Source organism: Danio rerio, chromosome 7 (assembly GCF_049306965.1).
Source record: "Danio rerio strain Tuebingen ecotype United States chromosome 7, GRCz12tu, whole genome shotgun sequence".
NCBI lineage: Eukaryota > Metazoa > Chordata > Actinopteri > Cypriniformes > Danionidae > Danio > Danio rerio.
The window spans coordinates 2,414,218-2,432,101 of record NC_133182.1 but is presented as its reverse complement, the minus strand read 5'-3'; the positions used below and the strand labels follow the sequence as shown (position 1 = coordinate 2,432,101).

At 36.0% G+C, this 17,884-nt stretch overlaps 1 protein-coding gene across 1 annotated transcript in view; it reads left to right on the top strand.

The window, feature by feature from the left end:
• Positions 1-17,386, top strand: part of LOC137496256 (uncharacterized) — a 46,611-nt gene extending 29,225 nt beyond the window's left edge. Inside the window, exons 5-9 of the mRNA XM_073907891.1 lie at positions 3,407-3,686; positions 3,760-3,899; positions 12,958-13,037; positions 15,560-15,656; positions 15,916-17,386. Coding sequence (XP_073763992.1) covers positions 3,407-3,686; positions 3,760-3,899; positions 12,958-13,037; positions 15,560-15,656; positions 15,916-15,941 — 623 coding nt within the window. The 3' untranslated portion in view covers positions 15,942-17,386. The remainder of the gene's footprint in view (positions 1-3,406; positions 3,687-3,759; positions 3,900-12,957; positions 13,038-15,559; positions 15,657-15,915) is intronic.
• The last annotated feature ends 498 nt before the right edge of the window (positions 17,387-17,884 follow it).

Below are 17,884 nucleotides of genomic sequence, written 5' to 3'. Positions count from 1 at the left end.
TCTCCCTATGACGCCTCAGGCTCAGGCACAGATTCTATAGGGAATCCCTGCACGTCTAAATATGACGCTAAAGGGGTACCCTGTGCGTCAATAACTGACGCCGAGGGTTCCTGACCAAGCGTCAGTATGTGACGAGTTGGGAGTGAGAACGTGTTGAATTTTGAGACCAGGCATGATCAGACTGTCTATACTAGATGTCCAATTGGACATTCTAGGTTGACTCATTTGTATTTACTCGATAACGAAGACCCACCTAAATGTAATCACTGCCAGGCTGCTGTTACCATGAAACATATTGTGTTGGAATGTGGAAGTTTAAATACAATTAGACAATTTTTTTAAGGAGGGTACCTTGATGGACATTTTTAAAAGGTACCACCAGGAAGAATCAAATTATTTATCAAAAATTGAACTGAAACATCATATATAACTTTGAATATATTTTTGTGTGAATTTTATTTATTTAAATTTTATATTTTCTCAGTACTGGGTTGTTGGCGGATCATTCCGTGGAGACCCCGGATTAATAAAGGGGCTAAGCTGAAAAGAGAATGAATGAATGAATGAATGAATGAATGAATGAATGAATGAATGAATTTTGTATGTTTGCTTTTTATTCTAATACGAATTTGTTTTTATCATGTAATATTTTATGTACATCCATTTTGCCATGAAATAGCTATAAGTTGCTGAGGTGGCAGTAAATGAATAATAAATAAATAAACAGTTGTTCATAATATGTGTGTGTGCTGGAGCTCACCGGCTGCTTTACAAACACACGCGACGCGTCAAAGCAACTGAATGAACGTCAAGAATCTCATTGATAATTTATTGCACAGTCAAAGAAGGAACAGAGAAACATAATCTGACTAACATCTAGCAACTAAATGTGTCTGAAAAAATATTCACGCAGACGTGAATGCGTCTGAGTGTTCTGATTGGGGTGGCGCAGTGGTTAGCACGTTCGCCTCACAGCAAGAAGGTCGCTGGGTTCCAGGTTCGAGCCTCAGCTCATTTGGCGTTTCTGAGTTTGCGTGGGTTTCCTCCGGGTGCTCCGGTTATCCCCACAGTCCAAAGACATGCGGTACAGGTGAATTGGGTAGGCTAAAATTGTCCGTAGTGTATGAGTGTGAAAAAAAAAAAATTGCTGGATAAGTTGGCAGTTCATTCCGCTGTGGCGACCCCAGATTAATAAAGGGACTAAGCCGACAAGAAGTTCTGATTGGCTAAAGTAGAGTACAGATCTTTTCGTATCTGTATATACAGATCTGTGTGTAAAAGGGGCTACCATCTTGCTTGCCTATAACCCCTGTGTGCTGTTGGGTATGTTTTAATCCACAAGGGGGTGATTTTGAGTCTTAATTTGGCCTTAGCTTTCTCTGTGTTTCAGCATATGGAATGATCTTTGCTGGCAAATCTTATCTTGACACATATTTTGGGTTTAAACATTATAAAGACTGAACAAATCATGCAACTTGACTCCCCTTCCATTATGTTGGTGGCTGTTTTTGCCCCATTGACTTCCATTATAAACACTTTTTTTTTATAGCAAAGCCATGAAAATTGTCTCTCTTCCCAACAGAGAAAACCAGCAACAATCAAGAATGCATGATTTTATGATGTCAGGGCTTTGTAATAAAAAAATGTGATTATAATGGAAGTCAATGGGGCAAAAAAAAAGGCCACCGACATAATAAAAGAGTAGTGAATTTGAACAATTCACAAGGGCTAAAGGTTTTTTGCATTTGAGTGAAAGTATTGATTCCGCTTCACTTTGGCGTAAAGCTTTAAATTGAGCTCAGGTTCATTCTGTTTCCACTGATCATTCTTGAGATGTTTCAGCAGCTTCATTGGAGTTCACCTGTGCTCAACTCAGCTGATTGGACATGATTTGAAAAGGTGTACACCTGTCTATATAAGGGCCCAGGGTTGACAGTGCATGTCAAAGCACAAACCAAGCATGGAATTGTCTCGAGGCACAAGGCTCAGGTTACAGAAACTTTTCTGAAAGTTCCAATGAGCACAGCGGCCTACATCATCCGTAAGTGGAAGATGTTGAACCACCAGGACTCTTCCTAGAGCTGGCCGGCCATCTCAGCTGAGTGATCGGGGGAGAAGGGTCTCAGTCAGGGAGGTGATCAATAACCCGATGGTCACTCTGTCTGAGCTCCAGCGCTCTTCTGTGGAGAGAGGAGAACCTTACAGAAGGACAACCATCTGTGCAGCAATCCACCAATCAGGCGTCTGTATGGTAGAGCAGCCAGACGGAAGACAGTCTCTGCCTGGAGTTTGCATCTGCAGGACTCTCAGAGCATCAGAAACTAAACTCTCTGCTCTGATGAGACTCAAACTGAACTGTTTGGAGTGAACGCCAGGCGTTACGTTTGGAGAACAGCAGGCAGCGCTCATCAGCAGGCTAACAGCATCCCTACAGTGAAGCATGGTGGTGTTGGCATCATGCTGTGGGGATGTGTTTCAGCAGCAGGAACTGGAAGACTAGTCAGGATAGAGGGAAAGATGAATGCAGCGATGTACAGAGACATCCTGAATGAAGACCTGCTTCAGAGTGCTCTTGACTTCAGACTGGGGCAACGGTTCATCTTCCAGCAGGACAATGACCCAAAGCACACCACCAAAATATCAATGGAGCGGCACAACAACAACTCGGTGAATGTCCTTGAGTGGCCCAGCCAGAGCCCAGACCTAAATCCTATGAAACATCTCTGGAGAGATCTGAATATGGCTGTACACCGTCGCTTACCATCCAACCTGATAGAGCTTCAGAGGTGCTGCAAAGAGGAACGGGCAAACATTCCCAAAGACAGATGTGCAGAGCTTGTGGCGTCAGATTCAGAAAGATTCAACAAAGTATTGGGCAAAGCCTGTAGATACTGTTGTACATGTAATTTTTTGTTTATAATAAATTTGCAACAATTTCAAAACTCTTTTTCCACATTATGTGGTATTGTGTGTGCAATTTTGAGGAAATAAATAAATTCAATCCATTTTGGATTGAATAAGACTGTAACAAATGTGGAAAAAGTGAAGCACTATGAATGCTTTCCAGATGCCCTGTATGTCCTCTTGTTATCTGCTGTTTTTGTTGCTTATATGATGTCCACGGCTTCCTTCGTTTTGTTCTTTGGTTTATTTCATAAAACTTCACAAGACTGCATTTGAATTTTCGCCTCATTATTACTTCACCAATGCACCGCATGTTCGAGGTAACAGCATTGCATCGTTATTTATTTAATCTATTTCATAAAAACACAGAGAAAATTGGGGAATCTTCCCATCCCTTGCTACAAGGCATTGTAAATACGGCAACTGAAATGTATTTATTGAAAGGCTCTTCTTGCTCAGAACTTGATCAGCTGACCACTCTTGTCAACATCACATTTTCCAGATAATTTGGCAACAGGTAAAAAGGTGATACAGTCATCAACCTTCAGCTCCTGGATTCCTGAAAAGGCCATTAATTTCAATCCAGGATTATCAGATCCATCAATAGGGTGTTCCTCAACCAATGGTCAAACTGACCCATGGTGGAGGCTGGATCTGGGCCACATTTACCAAGTGAGTACAGTAGTGGTCACTAACAGACTAGACTGCTGTCCAGAACGAATGAATGGAGCCGAGATTCACATCGGAAACTCTTTGGAGAACAACGGCAACAACAATCCCATGTAAGAATCTCTTATTAATAAGAAAATCACCTGATTGCTCAAATATTAAAGACTAATGCTGTTTTCTCCTCAGATGTGCTGTGATTTCCAGTATTCCTGCTGGAGTTTCTGCCAACTTTGCCTGTAACAATATGGAGGGTCGATATGTGAGTCTGTTGATTCGTGGAGACACAAAGTTTCTCACTCTGTGTGAAGTGGAGGTCTATGGACAAGGTGTGATCAAACAAATGGCACTCTGGGAAAACTAGCTTTGAATTTATTAGTTCAAATATAGTTTATTGAAACGAATTACAAAAAAGAATATTGTGATTGTCCAACATGGTGTAACTTATATATGCAGATATTACCAGCATGAATAACATGTTCATAGTTTATATAGCGAGAGATAACAAGTTGGAATAACATCTTCATACAAGATGCCATAGTTTATATAGACAAAGATTACAAGCGAGAATAATGTGTTCATACAACATGCCATAGTGTATATAGACAAGGATTACAAGCGAGAATAATGTGTTCATACAACATGCCACAGTGTATATAGACAAGGATTACAAGCGAGAATAATGTGTTCATACAACATGCTATAGTGTATATAGACAAAGATTACAAGCAAAAAATAATATGTTCATACAACATGCCATAGTTTATCTTGACAAAGATTATAAGGAAGAATAATGTGTTCATACAACATGCTATAGTGTATATAGACAAAGATTACAAGCAAGAATAATGTGTTCATACAACATGCTATAGTGTATATAGACAAAGATTATAAGCAAGAATAATGTGTTCATACAACATGCTATAGTGTACATAGACAAAGATTACAAGCGAGAATAATGTGTTCATACAACATGCTATAGTTTATATAGACAAAGATTACAAGCGAGAATAATGTGTTCATACATTATGCCATAGTTTATATAGACAAAGATTACAAGCAAGAATAATATGTTCATACAACATGCTATAGTGTATATAGACAAAGATTACAAGCGAGAATAATGTTCATACAACATGCTATAGTGTATATAGACAAAGATTACAAGCAAGAATAATGTGTTCATACAACATGCCATAGTTTATATAGACAAAGATTACATGCAAAAAATAATATGTTCATACAACATGCAATAGTGTATATAGACAAAGATTATAAGCAAGAATAATGTGTTCATACAACATGCTATAGTGTATATAGACAAAGATTATAAGCAAGAATAATGTGTTCATACAACATGCTATAGTGTATATAGACAAAGATTACAAGCGAGAATAATGTGTTCATACAACATGCTATAGTGTATATAGACAAAGATTACAAGCAAGAATAATGTGTTCATACAACATGCTATAGTGTATATAGACAAAGATTACAAGCGAGAATAATGTGTTCATACAACATGCCATAGTTTATATAGACAAAGATTACAAGCGAGAATAATGTGTTCATACAACATGCAATAGTGTATATAGACAAAGATTATAAGCAAGAATAATGTGTTCATACAACATGCTATAGTGTATATAGATAAAGATTACAAGCAAGAATAATGTGTTCATACAACATGCCATAGTGTATATAGACAAAGATTACAAGCGAGAATAATGTGTTCATACAACATGCCACAGTTTATATAGACAAGGATTACAAGCGAGAATAATGTGTTCATACAACATGCCACAGTGTATATAGACAAGGATTACAAGCGAGAATAATGTGTTCATACAACATGCCACAGTTTATATAGACAAGGATTACAAGCGAGAATAATGTGTTCATACAACATGCCACAGTTTATATAGACAAAGATTACAAGCGAGAATAATGTGTTCATACAACATGCCACAGTTTATATAGACAAGGATTACAAGCGAGAATAATGTGTTCATACAACATGCCATAGTTTATATAGACAAGGATTACAAGCAAGAATAATGTGTTCATACAACATGCCATAGTTTATATAGACAAAGAGTACAAGCGAGAATAATGTGTTCATACAACATGCCATAGTTTATATAGACAAAGATTACAAGCGAGAATAATGTGTTCATACAACATGCCATAGTTTATATAGACAAAGATTACAAGCGAGAGTAATGTGTTCATACAACATGCCATAGTTTATATAGACAAAGATTACAAGCAAGAATAATGTGTTCATACAACATGCCATAGTTTATATAGACAAAGATTACAAGCGAGAATAATGTGTTCATACAACATGCTATAGCGTATATAGACAAAGATTACAAGCAAGAATAATGTGTTCATACAACATGCTATAGTGTATATAGACAAAGATTACGAGCGAGAATGATGTGTTCATACAACATGCTATAGTGTATATAGACAAAGATTACATGCGAGAATAATGTGTTCATACAACATGCCATAGTTTATATAGACAAAGATTACAAGCAAGAATAATGTGTTCATACAACATGCCATAGTTTATATAGACAAAGATTACAAGCGAGAATAATGTGTTCATACAACATGCTATAGTGTATATAGACAAAGATTACAAGCGAGAATAATGTGTTCATACAACATGCCATAGTTTATATAGACAAAGATTACAAGCGAGAATAATGTGTTCATACAACATGCCATAGTTTATATAGACAAAGATTACAAGCGAGAGTAATGTGTTCATACAACATGCCATAGTTTATATAGACAAAGATTACAAGCAAGAATAATGTGTTCATACAACATGCCATAGTTTATATAGACAAAGATTACAAGCGAGAGTAATGTGTTCATACAACATGCCATAGTTTATATAGACAAAGATTACAAGCGAGAGTAACGTGTTCATACAACATGCCATAGTTTATATAGACAAAGATTACAAGCAAGAATAATGTGTTCATACAACATGCCATAGTTTATATAGACAAAGATTACAAGCGAGAGTAATGTGTTCATACAACATGCCATAGTTTATATAGACAAAGGTTACAAGCAAGAATAATGTGTTCATACAACATGCCATAGTTTATATAGACAAAGAGTACAAGCGAGAATAATGTGTTCATACAACATGCTATAGTGTATATAGACAAAGATTACAAGCAAGAATAATGTGTTCATACAACATGCTATAGTTTATATAGACAAAGATTACAAGCGAGAATAATATGTTCATACAACATGCCATAGTTTATATAGACAAAGATTACAAGCGAGAATAATGTGTTCATACAACATGCAATAGTGTATATAGACAAAGATTATAAGCAAGAATAATGTGTTCATACAACATGCTATAGTGTATATAGATAAAGATTACAAGCAAGAATAATGTGTTCATACAACATGCCATAGTGTATATAGACAAAGATTACAAGCGAGAATAATGTGTTCATACAACATGCCACAGTTTATATAGACAAGGATTACAAGCGAGAATAATGTGTTCATACAACATGCCACAGTGTATATAGACAAGGATTACAAGCGAGAATAATGTGTTCATACAACATGCCACAGTTTATATAGACAAGGATTACAAGCGAGAATAATGTGTTCATACAACATGCCACAGTTTATATAGACAAAGATTACAAGCGAGAATAATGTGTTCATACAACATGCCACAGTTTATATAGACAAGGATTACAAGCGAGAATAATGTGTTCATACAACATGCCATAGTTTATATAGACAAGGATTACAAGCAAGAATAATGTGTTCATACAACATGCCATAGTTTATATAGACAAAGAGTACAAGCGAGAATAATGTGTTCATACAACATGCCATAGTTTATATAGACAAAGATTACAAGCGAGAATAATGTGTTCATACAACATGCCATAGTTTATATAGACAAAGATTACAAGCGAGAGTAATGTGTTCATACAACATGCCATAGTTTATATAGACAAAGATTACAAGCAAGAATAATGTGTTCATACAACATGCCATAGTTTATATAGACAAAGATTACAAGCGAGAATAATGTGTTCATACAACATGCTATAGCGTATATAGACAAAGATTACAAGCAAGAATAATGTGTTCATACAACATGCTATAGTGTATATAGACAAAGATTACGAGCGAGAATGATGTGTTCATACAACATGCTATAGTGTATATAGACAAAGATTACATGCGAGAATAATGTGTTCATACAACATGCCATAGTTTATATAGACAAAGATTACAAGCAAGAATAATGTGTTCATACAACATGCCATAGTTTATATAGACAAAGATTACAAGCGAGAATAATGTGTTCATACAACATGCTATAGTGTATATAGACAAAGATTACAAGCGAGAATAATGTGTTCATACAACATGCCATAGTTTATATAGACAAAGATTACAAGCGAGAATAATGTGTTCATACAACATGCCATAGTTTATATAGACAAAGATTACAAGCGAGAGTAATGTGTTCATACAACATGCCATAGTTTATATAGACAAAGATTACAAGCAAGAATAATGTGTTCATACAACATGCCATAGTTTATATAGACAAAGATTACAAGCGAGAGTAATGTGTTCATACAACATGCCATAGTTTATATAGACAAAGATTACAAGCGAGAGTAACGTGTTCATACAACATGCCATAGTTTATATAGACAAAGATTACAAGCAAGAATAATGTGTTCATACAACATGCCATAGTTTATATAGACAAAGATTACAAGCGAGAGTAATGTGTTCATACAACATGCCATAGTTTATATAGACAAAGGTTACAAGCAAGAATAATGTGTTCATACAACATGCCATAGTTTATATAGACAAAGAGTACAAGCGAGAATAATGTGTTCATACAACATGCTATAGTGTATATAGACAAAGATTACAAGCAAGAATAATGTGTTCATACAACATGCTATAGTTTATATAGACAAAGATTACAAGCGAGAATAATGTGTTCATACAACATGCCATAGTTTATATAGACAAAGAGTACAAGCGAGAATAATGTGTTCATACAACATGCTATAGTGTATATAGACAAAGATTACAAGCGAGAGTAATGTGTTCATACAACATGCCATAGTTTATATAGACAAAGATTACAAGCGAGAGTAACGTGTTCATACAACATGCCATAGTTTATATAGACAAAGATTACAAGCAAGAATAATGTGTTCATACAACATGCCATAGTTTATATAGACAAAGATTACAAGCGAGAGTAATGTGTTCATACAACATGCCATAGTTTATATAGACAAAGATTACAAGCAAGAATAATGTGTTCATACAACATGCCATAGTTTATATAGACAAAGAGTACAAGCGAGAATAATGTGTTCATACAACATGCTATAGTGTATATAGACAAAGATTACAAGCAAGAATAATGTGTTCATACAACATGCTATAGTTTATATAGACAAAGATTACAAGCGAGAATAATGTGTTCATACAACATGCTATAGTGTATATAGAAAAAGATTACAAGCGAGAATAATGTGTTCATACAACATGCCATAGTTTATATAGACAAAGATTACAAGCGAGAATAATGTGTTCATACAACTTGCTATAGTGTATATAGACAAAGATTACAAGCAAGAATAATGGGTTCATACAACATGCTATAGTGTATATAGACAAAGATTACAAGCGAGAATAATGTGTTCATACAACATGCTATAGTGTATATAGACAAAGATTACGAGCGAGAATGATGTGTTCATACAACATGCCATAGTTTATATAGACAAAGAGTACAAGCGAGAATAATGTGTTCATACAACATGCTATAGTGTATATAGACAAAGATTACAAGCAAGAATAATGTGTTCATACAACATGCTATAGTTTATATAGACAAAGATTACAAGCGAGAATAATGTGTTCATACAACATGCTATAGTGTATATAGAAAAAGATTACAAGCAAGAATAATGTGTTCATACAACATGCCATAGTTTATATAGACAAAGATTACAAGCGAGAATAATGTGTTCATACAACTTGCTATAGTGTATATAGACAAAGATTACAAGCAAGAATAATGGGTTCATACAACATGCTATAGTGTATATAGACAAAGATTACAAGCGAGAATAATGTGTTCATACAACATGCTATAGTGTATATAGACAAAGATTACGAGCGAGAATGATGTGTTCATACAACATGCTATAGTGTATATAGACAAAGATTACGAGCGAGAATGATGTGTTCATACAACATGCCATAGTTTATATAGACAAAGAGTACAAGCGAGAATAATGTGTTCATACAACATGCTATAGTGTATATAGACAAAGATTACAAGCGAGAATAATGTGTTCATACAACATGCCATAGTTTATATAGACAAAGATTACAAGCGAGAGTAATGTGTTCATACAACATGCCATAGTTTATATAGACAAAGATTACAAGCGAGAGTAATGTGTTCATACAACATGCCATAGTTTATATAGACAAAGATTACAAGCAAGAATAATGTGTTCATACAACATGCCATAGTTTATATAGACAAAGATTACAAGCGAGAGTAATGTGTTCATACAACATGCCATAGTTTATATAGACAAAGATTACAAGCAAGAATAATGTGTTCATACAACATGCCATAGTTTATATAGACAAAGAGTACAAGCGAGAATAATGTGTTCATACAACATGCTATAGTTTATATAGACAAAGATTACAAGCGAGAATAATGTGTTCATACAACATGCTATAGTGTATATAGACAAAGATTACAAGCAAGAATAATGTGTTCATACAACATGCCATAGTTTATATAGACAAAGATTACAAGCGAGAATAATGTGTTCATACAACATGCAATAGTGTATATAGACAAAGATTACAAGCGAGAATAATGTGTTCATACAACTTGCTATAGTGTATATAGACAAAGATTACAAGCAAGAATAATGGGTTCATACAACATGCTATAGTGTATATAGACAAAGATTACAAGCGAGAATAATGTGTTCATACAACATGCCATAGTGTATATAGACAAAGATTACAAGCGAGAATAATGTGTTCATACAACATGCTATAGTGTATATAGACAAAGATTACGAGCGAGAATGATGTGTTCATACAACATGCTATAGTTTATATAGACAAAGATTACAAGCGAGAATAATGTGTTCATACAACATGCTATAGAGTATATGGACAAAGATTATAAGCAAGAATAATGTGTTCATACAACATGCTACAGTGTATATAGACAAATATTGTAAGTGAGAAAAATGTGTATATTGCAGTGCACCACAGTTTATATAGACAAATATTGCAAGCAAAAAAGTGGTTTGTGCAGTTCAATATATTTTTATATAATCAAAGAATACAAGAGAATAATGTGTTTGTGTAACATACTGTAGTTTATAAAGACAAAGATTACAAGTTGGAATAACATGTTGGTTCAGTGTGCCACAGTTTAAATAGAGAAAGAATACAAGCAAAAATAATTTCCATATAGCACTCTGTATTTTATATAGACAAATATTACCAGCAAGATTACTGTGTTAATGCAACTTGCTGTGGTTTATATAGACAAATATTATAAGCAAGTATAAAGTGTCTATAAAGCATGGTGTACACTACCTTCCCAGTTGTAAGAGCAACAAATAATAACTTGACTTGATCTTGACTTTATCAGTTGATCATTTGGAAAACGTTTTTCCCATCAATCATTTGTTGTTCTGCATCTCAATCATCACAAATGGTGCAGAAGACCTACTGGAAGCCACATAGACCCAAGATTCCCACAGACATCAGTCAAGTTTGGTGAAGAAGAAATCATGGTTTGGTGTTTATTCAGTATGGGGGCGTGTGAGAGATCTGCAACATCAACAGCCTGAGGTATCAAGACATCTGTGCTGCCCATTACATTACAAACCACAGGAGAGGGACAATTCTCCAGCAATATAGCGCTCCTGCTCATCCTTCAGCCTCCACATCAAAGCTCCTGAAAGCAAAGATCAAGCTGCTCCAGGATTGGCCAGCCTAGTCACCAGATATGAACATTATTGAGCATGTCTAGGGTAAGATGAAGGAGGAGGCGGTGAAGATGAACACAGAGACTCTTCATGAACTCTGGGAGTCCTGCAGGAACGCTTTCTTCTTCATTCCAGATGACTTTATTAATCAGTGATTTGAGTCGTGTCAGAGATGTATGGATGCAGTCCTCCAAGCTCATGATGGAGTCAGACACAATATTCGTTCTGTCTCCACTGCAGCAGGACTTTATATTCTATACTGTACATTATTTCTGTCCTAATGAAATCATTCAAAATCAAGGCATGATCATATTTTATTGTGCTCAAATAAGCGTCATCTAGAGGCCTTTGAATTTCATAGAAGCCACTTCTGAGACCAAATCATCAACTAGCAGTCAAGTTATTATTTGTTGTTCCTAAAACTTGGATAGTCGACAAGACTTTTGTCAGGTAGTGTAGTTTATCTATAAAAGATCACAAGTAAGAATAACGTGTCTGTACAACATCCCATAGTTTTTATAGACAAAGATTACATGTGAGTAAGGAATATGTGTAAAGCATGCTGTAGTTTATAATAATGTATTTAACATTGTTTTCCACTGCCATTTAAACGTTTCTGCTCATCTCATTGGCCATGGTAACCTCACCCTCAGCTCCTGTAGCAAACGGTTCTTATTTCTAGCTCAGCAATGTTATGGTGCTACAGTACTTACAGTAAGAACCACTGTTCTTGGTACAGAACCGGTGCTTTGGTTGTCAAAAGATAAAGAAATAATTATGAATAGGCTCTGGCTCTGAAACAGCTCTACAACTATATATACAGTTGAAGTCAGAATTATTAGCCCCTTTTTGATTTTTTTCATTTTTTAATATTTCCCAAATGATGTTGAACAGATTCAGGAAATGTTCACAGTATGTCTGTTAATATTTTTTCTTTTGGAGAAAGTCTGATTTGTTTTATTTCAGCTAGAATAAGAGCAGTTTTACATTTTTTCAAAACCATTTTTGGGACAAAATTATTAGCCCCTTTAAGCAAAATTTTTTTTTTTTTTGATAGTCTACAGAACAAACCATCGGTATTCAATAACTTGCCTAATTACCCTAATCTGCCTAGTTGCCCTAATTACCCTAGTTAAGCCTTTAAATGTCACTTTAAGCTGTATAGAAGTGTCTTGAAGGATATCTAGTCTAATATTATTTACTGACATCATGACAAAGAGAAAATAAATCAGGTATTAGAGATGAGTTATTAACACTATTATGATTAGAAATGTGCTGAAACAATCTTCTGTGTTTGTAGGTCCTTGTTTGAAGCAGTCGTCGGTGAAGCTGAAACTCAACTCCAGCATTAGTCTTTCTGAAGTCCGGCTCCTGACGCAGGTGAGACACGCAAACACTCAGAAAGAAAAACATCAGCGTGTGCACATCTAACAAAATCTTAAAGGCAGGTCATTGATTAGGCCAAACACAATAGAAAAAAAGTAAAAAAATAATAATCTCACTCACTTTAGCTCTCAAAAGACACATTTAATTGGACAACATTTCAATCTACAAGGTCTTCATCAGATCACACAGGAAACACACGACAACCCAAGATATAGTCAAACTCATACCTGTCAACATTGGGATGTTAAAATATGGGATATGCCCACCATAATAAGGGATATGCACACCATAATAAGGGACCCCCCCCCCACCACCACACCCCCAACTCAAATCCAGAGATGTATAAAGTAACTGGAGACCCAGACTTAAGTAAAAGTACAAGTGCTCTATCAAAAAGTGACTTGAGTAGAAGTTGAGTTAAGTATTTTCATACAAGATGTGCAGCAACTGAAACTACGGATACTGGAAGCCTGTGCTGGCATTTCTCCTGAGGTGTTGCTAAAAGTGTGTGAAGAGTGGGAGAAGAGGCTTGCATTGACAATCCAACACAATGGGCAGCACATTAAACACATTTTAGAAGTGGTCAGAAACTTGTAAATAACTCATGACAAAATAAAGTTACGTTAAAACCAAGCACACCATTGGTTTTCTCGTGAAATTCCCAATAAGTTTGATGTGTCACATGACCCTCTTCCTATTTAAAAAACAAAAGTTGGATCCAAGATGGCCGACTTCAAAATGGCTACCATGGTCACCACCCATCTTGAAAAGTTTGCCCCCTCACATATACTAATGTGCCACAAACAGGACGTGAATATCACCAACCATTCCCAGTTTATTAAGGTGTATCCATATTAATGGCCCACCCTGTAGATTCAAATTCAAATGTAGTTCCTACTCTAGTAGTAGGTGATTTCAGACGCAGCCTATATCTAGAGTTCTGTTGCATTTCCTGTGTGTAATGTAATGTAGTGTGTATGGCCATACACCCAAAGCGCTTTACAGTCATGAGAGGCGTCTCTCCACACTACCACCAGTGTGCTGCATACACTTGGATGATGCGACAGCAGCCGAAGGACAACAGCACCAGTGCTTCACCACACACCATCTATAGGTGGAGTGGAGAGACTGTGATAGAGCCAATTCAGTGGATGGGGATGATTAGCACAATTTAACACCTCATCCGAAAGACGGCGATCACTGACAGTATAGAGTCCCCTTCACTATACTGGGGTATTAAGACTCACACAGACCGCATGTTGAGCACCCCCTGCTGGCCTCACTAACACCACTTCCAACAGCAACCCAGTGTTCCCATGTGGTCTCCCATCCAGATACTGACCAGCCTCAGCCCTGCTTAGCTTCAGTGAGTAACTGGTCTTGGGCTGCAGGGTGATATGGCTGTGTCCTGATGAAGATCTTGTAGGTTGAATCATTGTTCAATTAAATGAGTCTTTTGAGAGATACAGTGGCAGCTTACAGATATATTTTCACTTTTCCTACACACAAACATTCACCAGTGATTGCATCCATGCTCTTCTTTTTTTTATTAGAATATGCACAAATCATACAAATACAAGAAAAATCAACAAATAACAAAGCAACAAAACAAAAACAAAACAATATAGTCAGGTACTGGTATGTGCGTGAGTGTGTGCGTGTGTGCATGTATGTAAAGGTAACTTGGTGGACAGGTCAGAGTACATACATTAGGAACAATAACAGTCAATAAATGAAGCAAGTGTCACAGATATAAATAAAACATATAGAAAGAAACCAGTCAGAGGTAGGGAGTAACAACAATGCTTATTAATGTATGATAGTAAAAATGAAAGTAAAAAGAAAGAAAGGACAACAGTAATAATAACTGACAACAATAATAAATCACAAGTACTACACCAACTACTACTACAGAAAGTTACTTATATTACAACTACTACTGCTTCTACTACAGCCACAACCACGACTATTAATACTACAATGTCTACTAATACTGTTACTTCTACAACGACTACCACTACTGAAACTACTATAGCGTTTGCTACAACTAATACAACAATGTCTACTGCTACTACTACTACTACCACAATCACTTCTACTACATCTACATCAACAACATCTACTACTGATGTTACTACACCAACAACGACTACTACTGTAACAACCACACCATTACTACTTCTGCTACTACTATACCAATGACATCTACTACTACATGAACTACTACTTCAATAATCACAATTACAATTACTCAATAACAATCGGTCTCGCGTGGCTGAATGCCACTTGTCCCTCTAAGAAGTTGCAGACGCAGACCGCGCCGCGTGACTAGTTAGCATGCCAGAGTCTCGTTCGTTATCGGAATCAACCAGACAAATCGCTCCACCAACTACAAACGGCCATGCACCACCACCCACAGAATCGAGAAAGAGCCGTCAATCTGTCAATCCTTTTCGTGTCCGGCCCGGGTGAGTTTCCCCGTGCATTCATGCTCTTCAACACATCTGTAATTTCAGCTGGAATCTGCTCTGACACAAAGAGGCTTTTCTGATGTGGCGCTGCGCTGGACACAACAACCCAAACAGGAAGCGATGCGGAAGAAATCTGTGCAAGGTCAGTGTGAACTGAAACATTAAAGAGATATTTCACTCCAAACATTTCAATTCACTTATCATTTACTCTCGTGATGTGAGCTACTGGCCACGATCTCAGTCTTTTGGGTTTTATCTGGGAAACTAAAACTCTTCCTCAAATGCCGTGCAGTAATGTGGCATGGTATTTTCATTAGGTGAACTATATTTTTAACATGAACATAGAGTATATATTTATGAAATGTAAATGACATCTGATGCAATGAATGTTTTATTCACAGCTCAGTGCGCTCAAACAAAGAGATGAAGGAAACGCTGAACGCTGGACCTGCTGTGATGATCGATAAACTATTTCCCAGCTCTTGTGGTATTTGGATTATTTGACTTTTTGAAGCAGAAATTATAACATGCAGCCGTCTCACACAGTCAGGTTCTAGTAGTGTTGTAATGATTCACAGTGAGTCTAAACTTTTATCTACACTGAAAAAAAAGTGTTGCATGCAGAACTGTTGCAAACAAATTATTTGTGTTGAATTTAAACAAACAAATTAAGTTTAATAATGTTTAACTAAATTTGTTTGTTTAAATTCAACACAAATAAATTGTTTACAACCACTTAACATAAAAAAAATTGAGTAAATCCAAGGAATCATCTCTGCATAATTTTTTTCAGTGATGTAATGTGAATTAGCTCATTAAAGGTGCTGTCTGGAAGTGTATGACTCTTCTAAAGCATACTAACAATAATAGTTGAAAATGTGCGTTTCGATGAAAAAATGCTTGTCATTTGTCTGTTTTTCGGCAATGAGAGAAATCACATCACACAAAATAAAAACCCTGTTAATTTAAAAATACATATTGTTTCAGAGCCTCAAGTGACTGCACATGATGCATGTAATGCTTAAATAAAATGTGAATTAGTTTTTTAACAGAGTTGATTTTGCAGACTGTAATGAGATTTTTTATGACTAATTTTGGAAATGATCTTCAAAAAGGTGATAAATGTAAAAAAATAAAATAAAATGTGTTTAGTAATGAATGCTATAATCGCCCACCTGTTTAATTTTTGCCCAATTTCTGTGTAACAGAGAGCAGATTTCTTCAACACATTTCTAATCATAACAGTTTTAATAACTCATCGCTAATAACTGATTTATTTTCTCTTTGTCATGATGACAGTAAATAATATTAGACTAGATATTCTTGAAGACACTTCTATACAGATTAAAGTGACATTTATAGGGTAACAAAACACCAAAACACATTATTTAAGCTGCTGACAGTTGTATTGACCTTTTTGAATCTTTTTGGCTCGAGACTTCCGGTCTGTCACATCCGTCAGTGACCACCTGAGGGCGCTGTAGTGCACTAGGACTTTATAGGCACTACAGCGTCCCAGGAAAAGAACTACATTTTCATACATGCCCCGCGCACACACCTGAACACCTACACTGACCTGTCATCACATCTGTTTTGTGTTGCCGTTGATTATCTGGACTATTTATACTACCATTTCACCACAGTTTGTCATGGCGTCGTTTGTCTACATTGTCTTCCTTGTCCGAGTATCCAGTAAGTCTTGTATTCATAGTTCTTTGTTCCTGATCGTGTTTTTGTAATTTTGCCTAAGTCTAGTGTTATTGTTTCTGAGCCTTGTCTCTGTTTTAGTTTCTGGTTTTGTCAATTGTGTGTTACTTTGTATTTTGATCACCTGGTTGTTTCACTGTAAATAAATATCTGCACTTGGGTCCGCACCTTTTTGATTTTGTTCCTGTTTTGATCACGCTAACGTGACACGGTCTCATTCACTTCCATTCATTTTTAGACATTAAAAACTGCTCGTTTCACTGTTTGATGTTGCAAACTGATATTTCCTTGTTATATTATTCTACTTGGTCTGTATAGTCATGCAAACATTTGTTTGTAGAGCAAGTAGTTTGACCATTTTTTGCCGTTTATTATTCCTTGTCATTTCTCCTATAGGCGACTGAAACGGAAGTTCTACGACAATCGCGAAAACAGGCGCACTTCCGCATTTCAGAATAAGGTCAATATGTGTCCCACACTGCTAAAAACACTATTAGGACACATATATCTCACTAAAAAGTGAAAATTGGTTGTTTTTGCGTTATTTCGAGCAAATTAGTACTTCCGGTTTGAAACACATTTTTGAAGCTGCGTCACGGACATGAGATCTTAGCGTGTGTTCCAGCGTGTTGACTGGACGTCTGTACCGGGGCGTCCTGTATT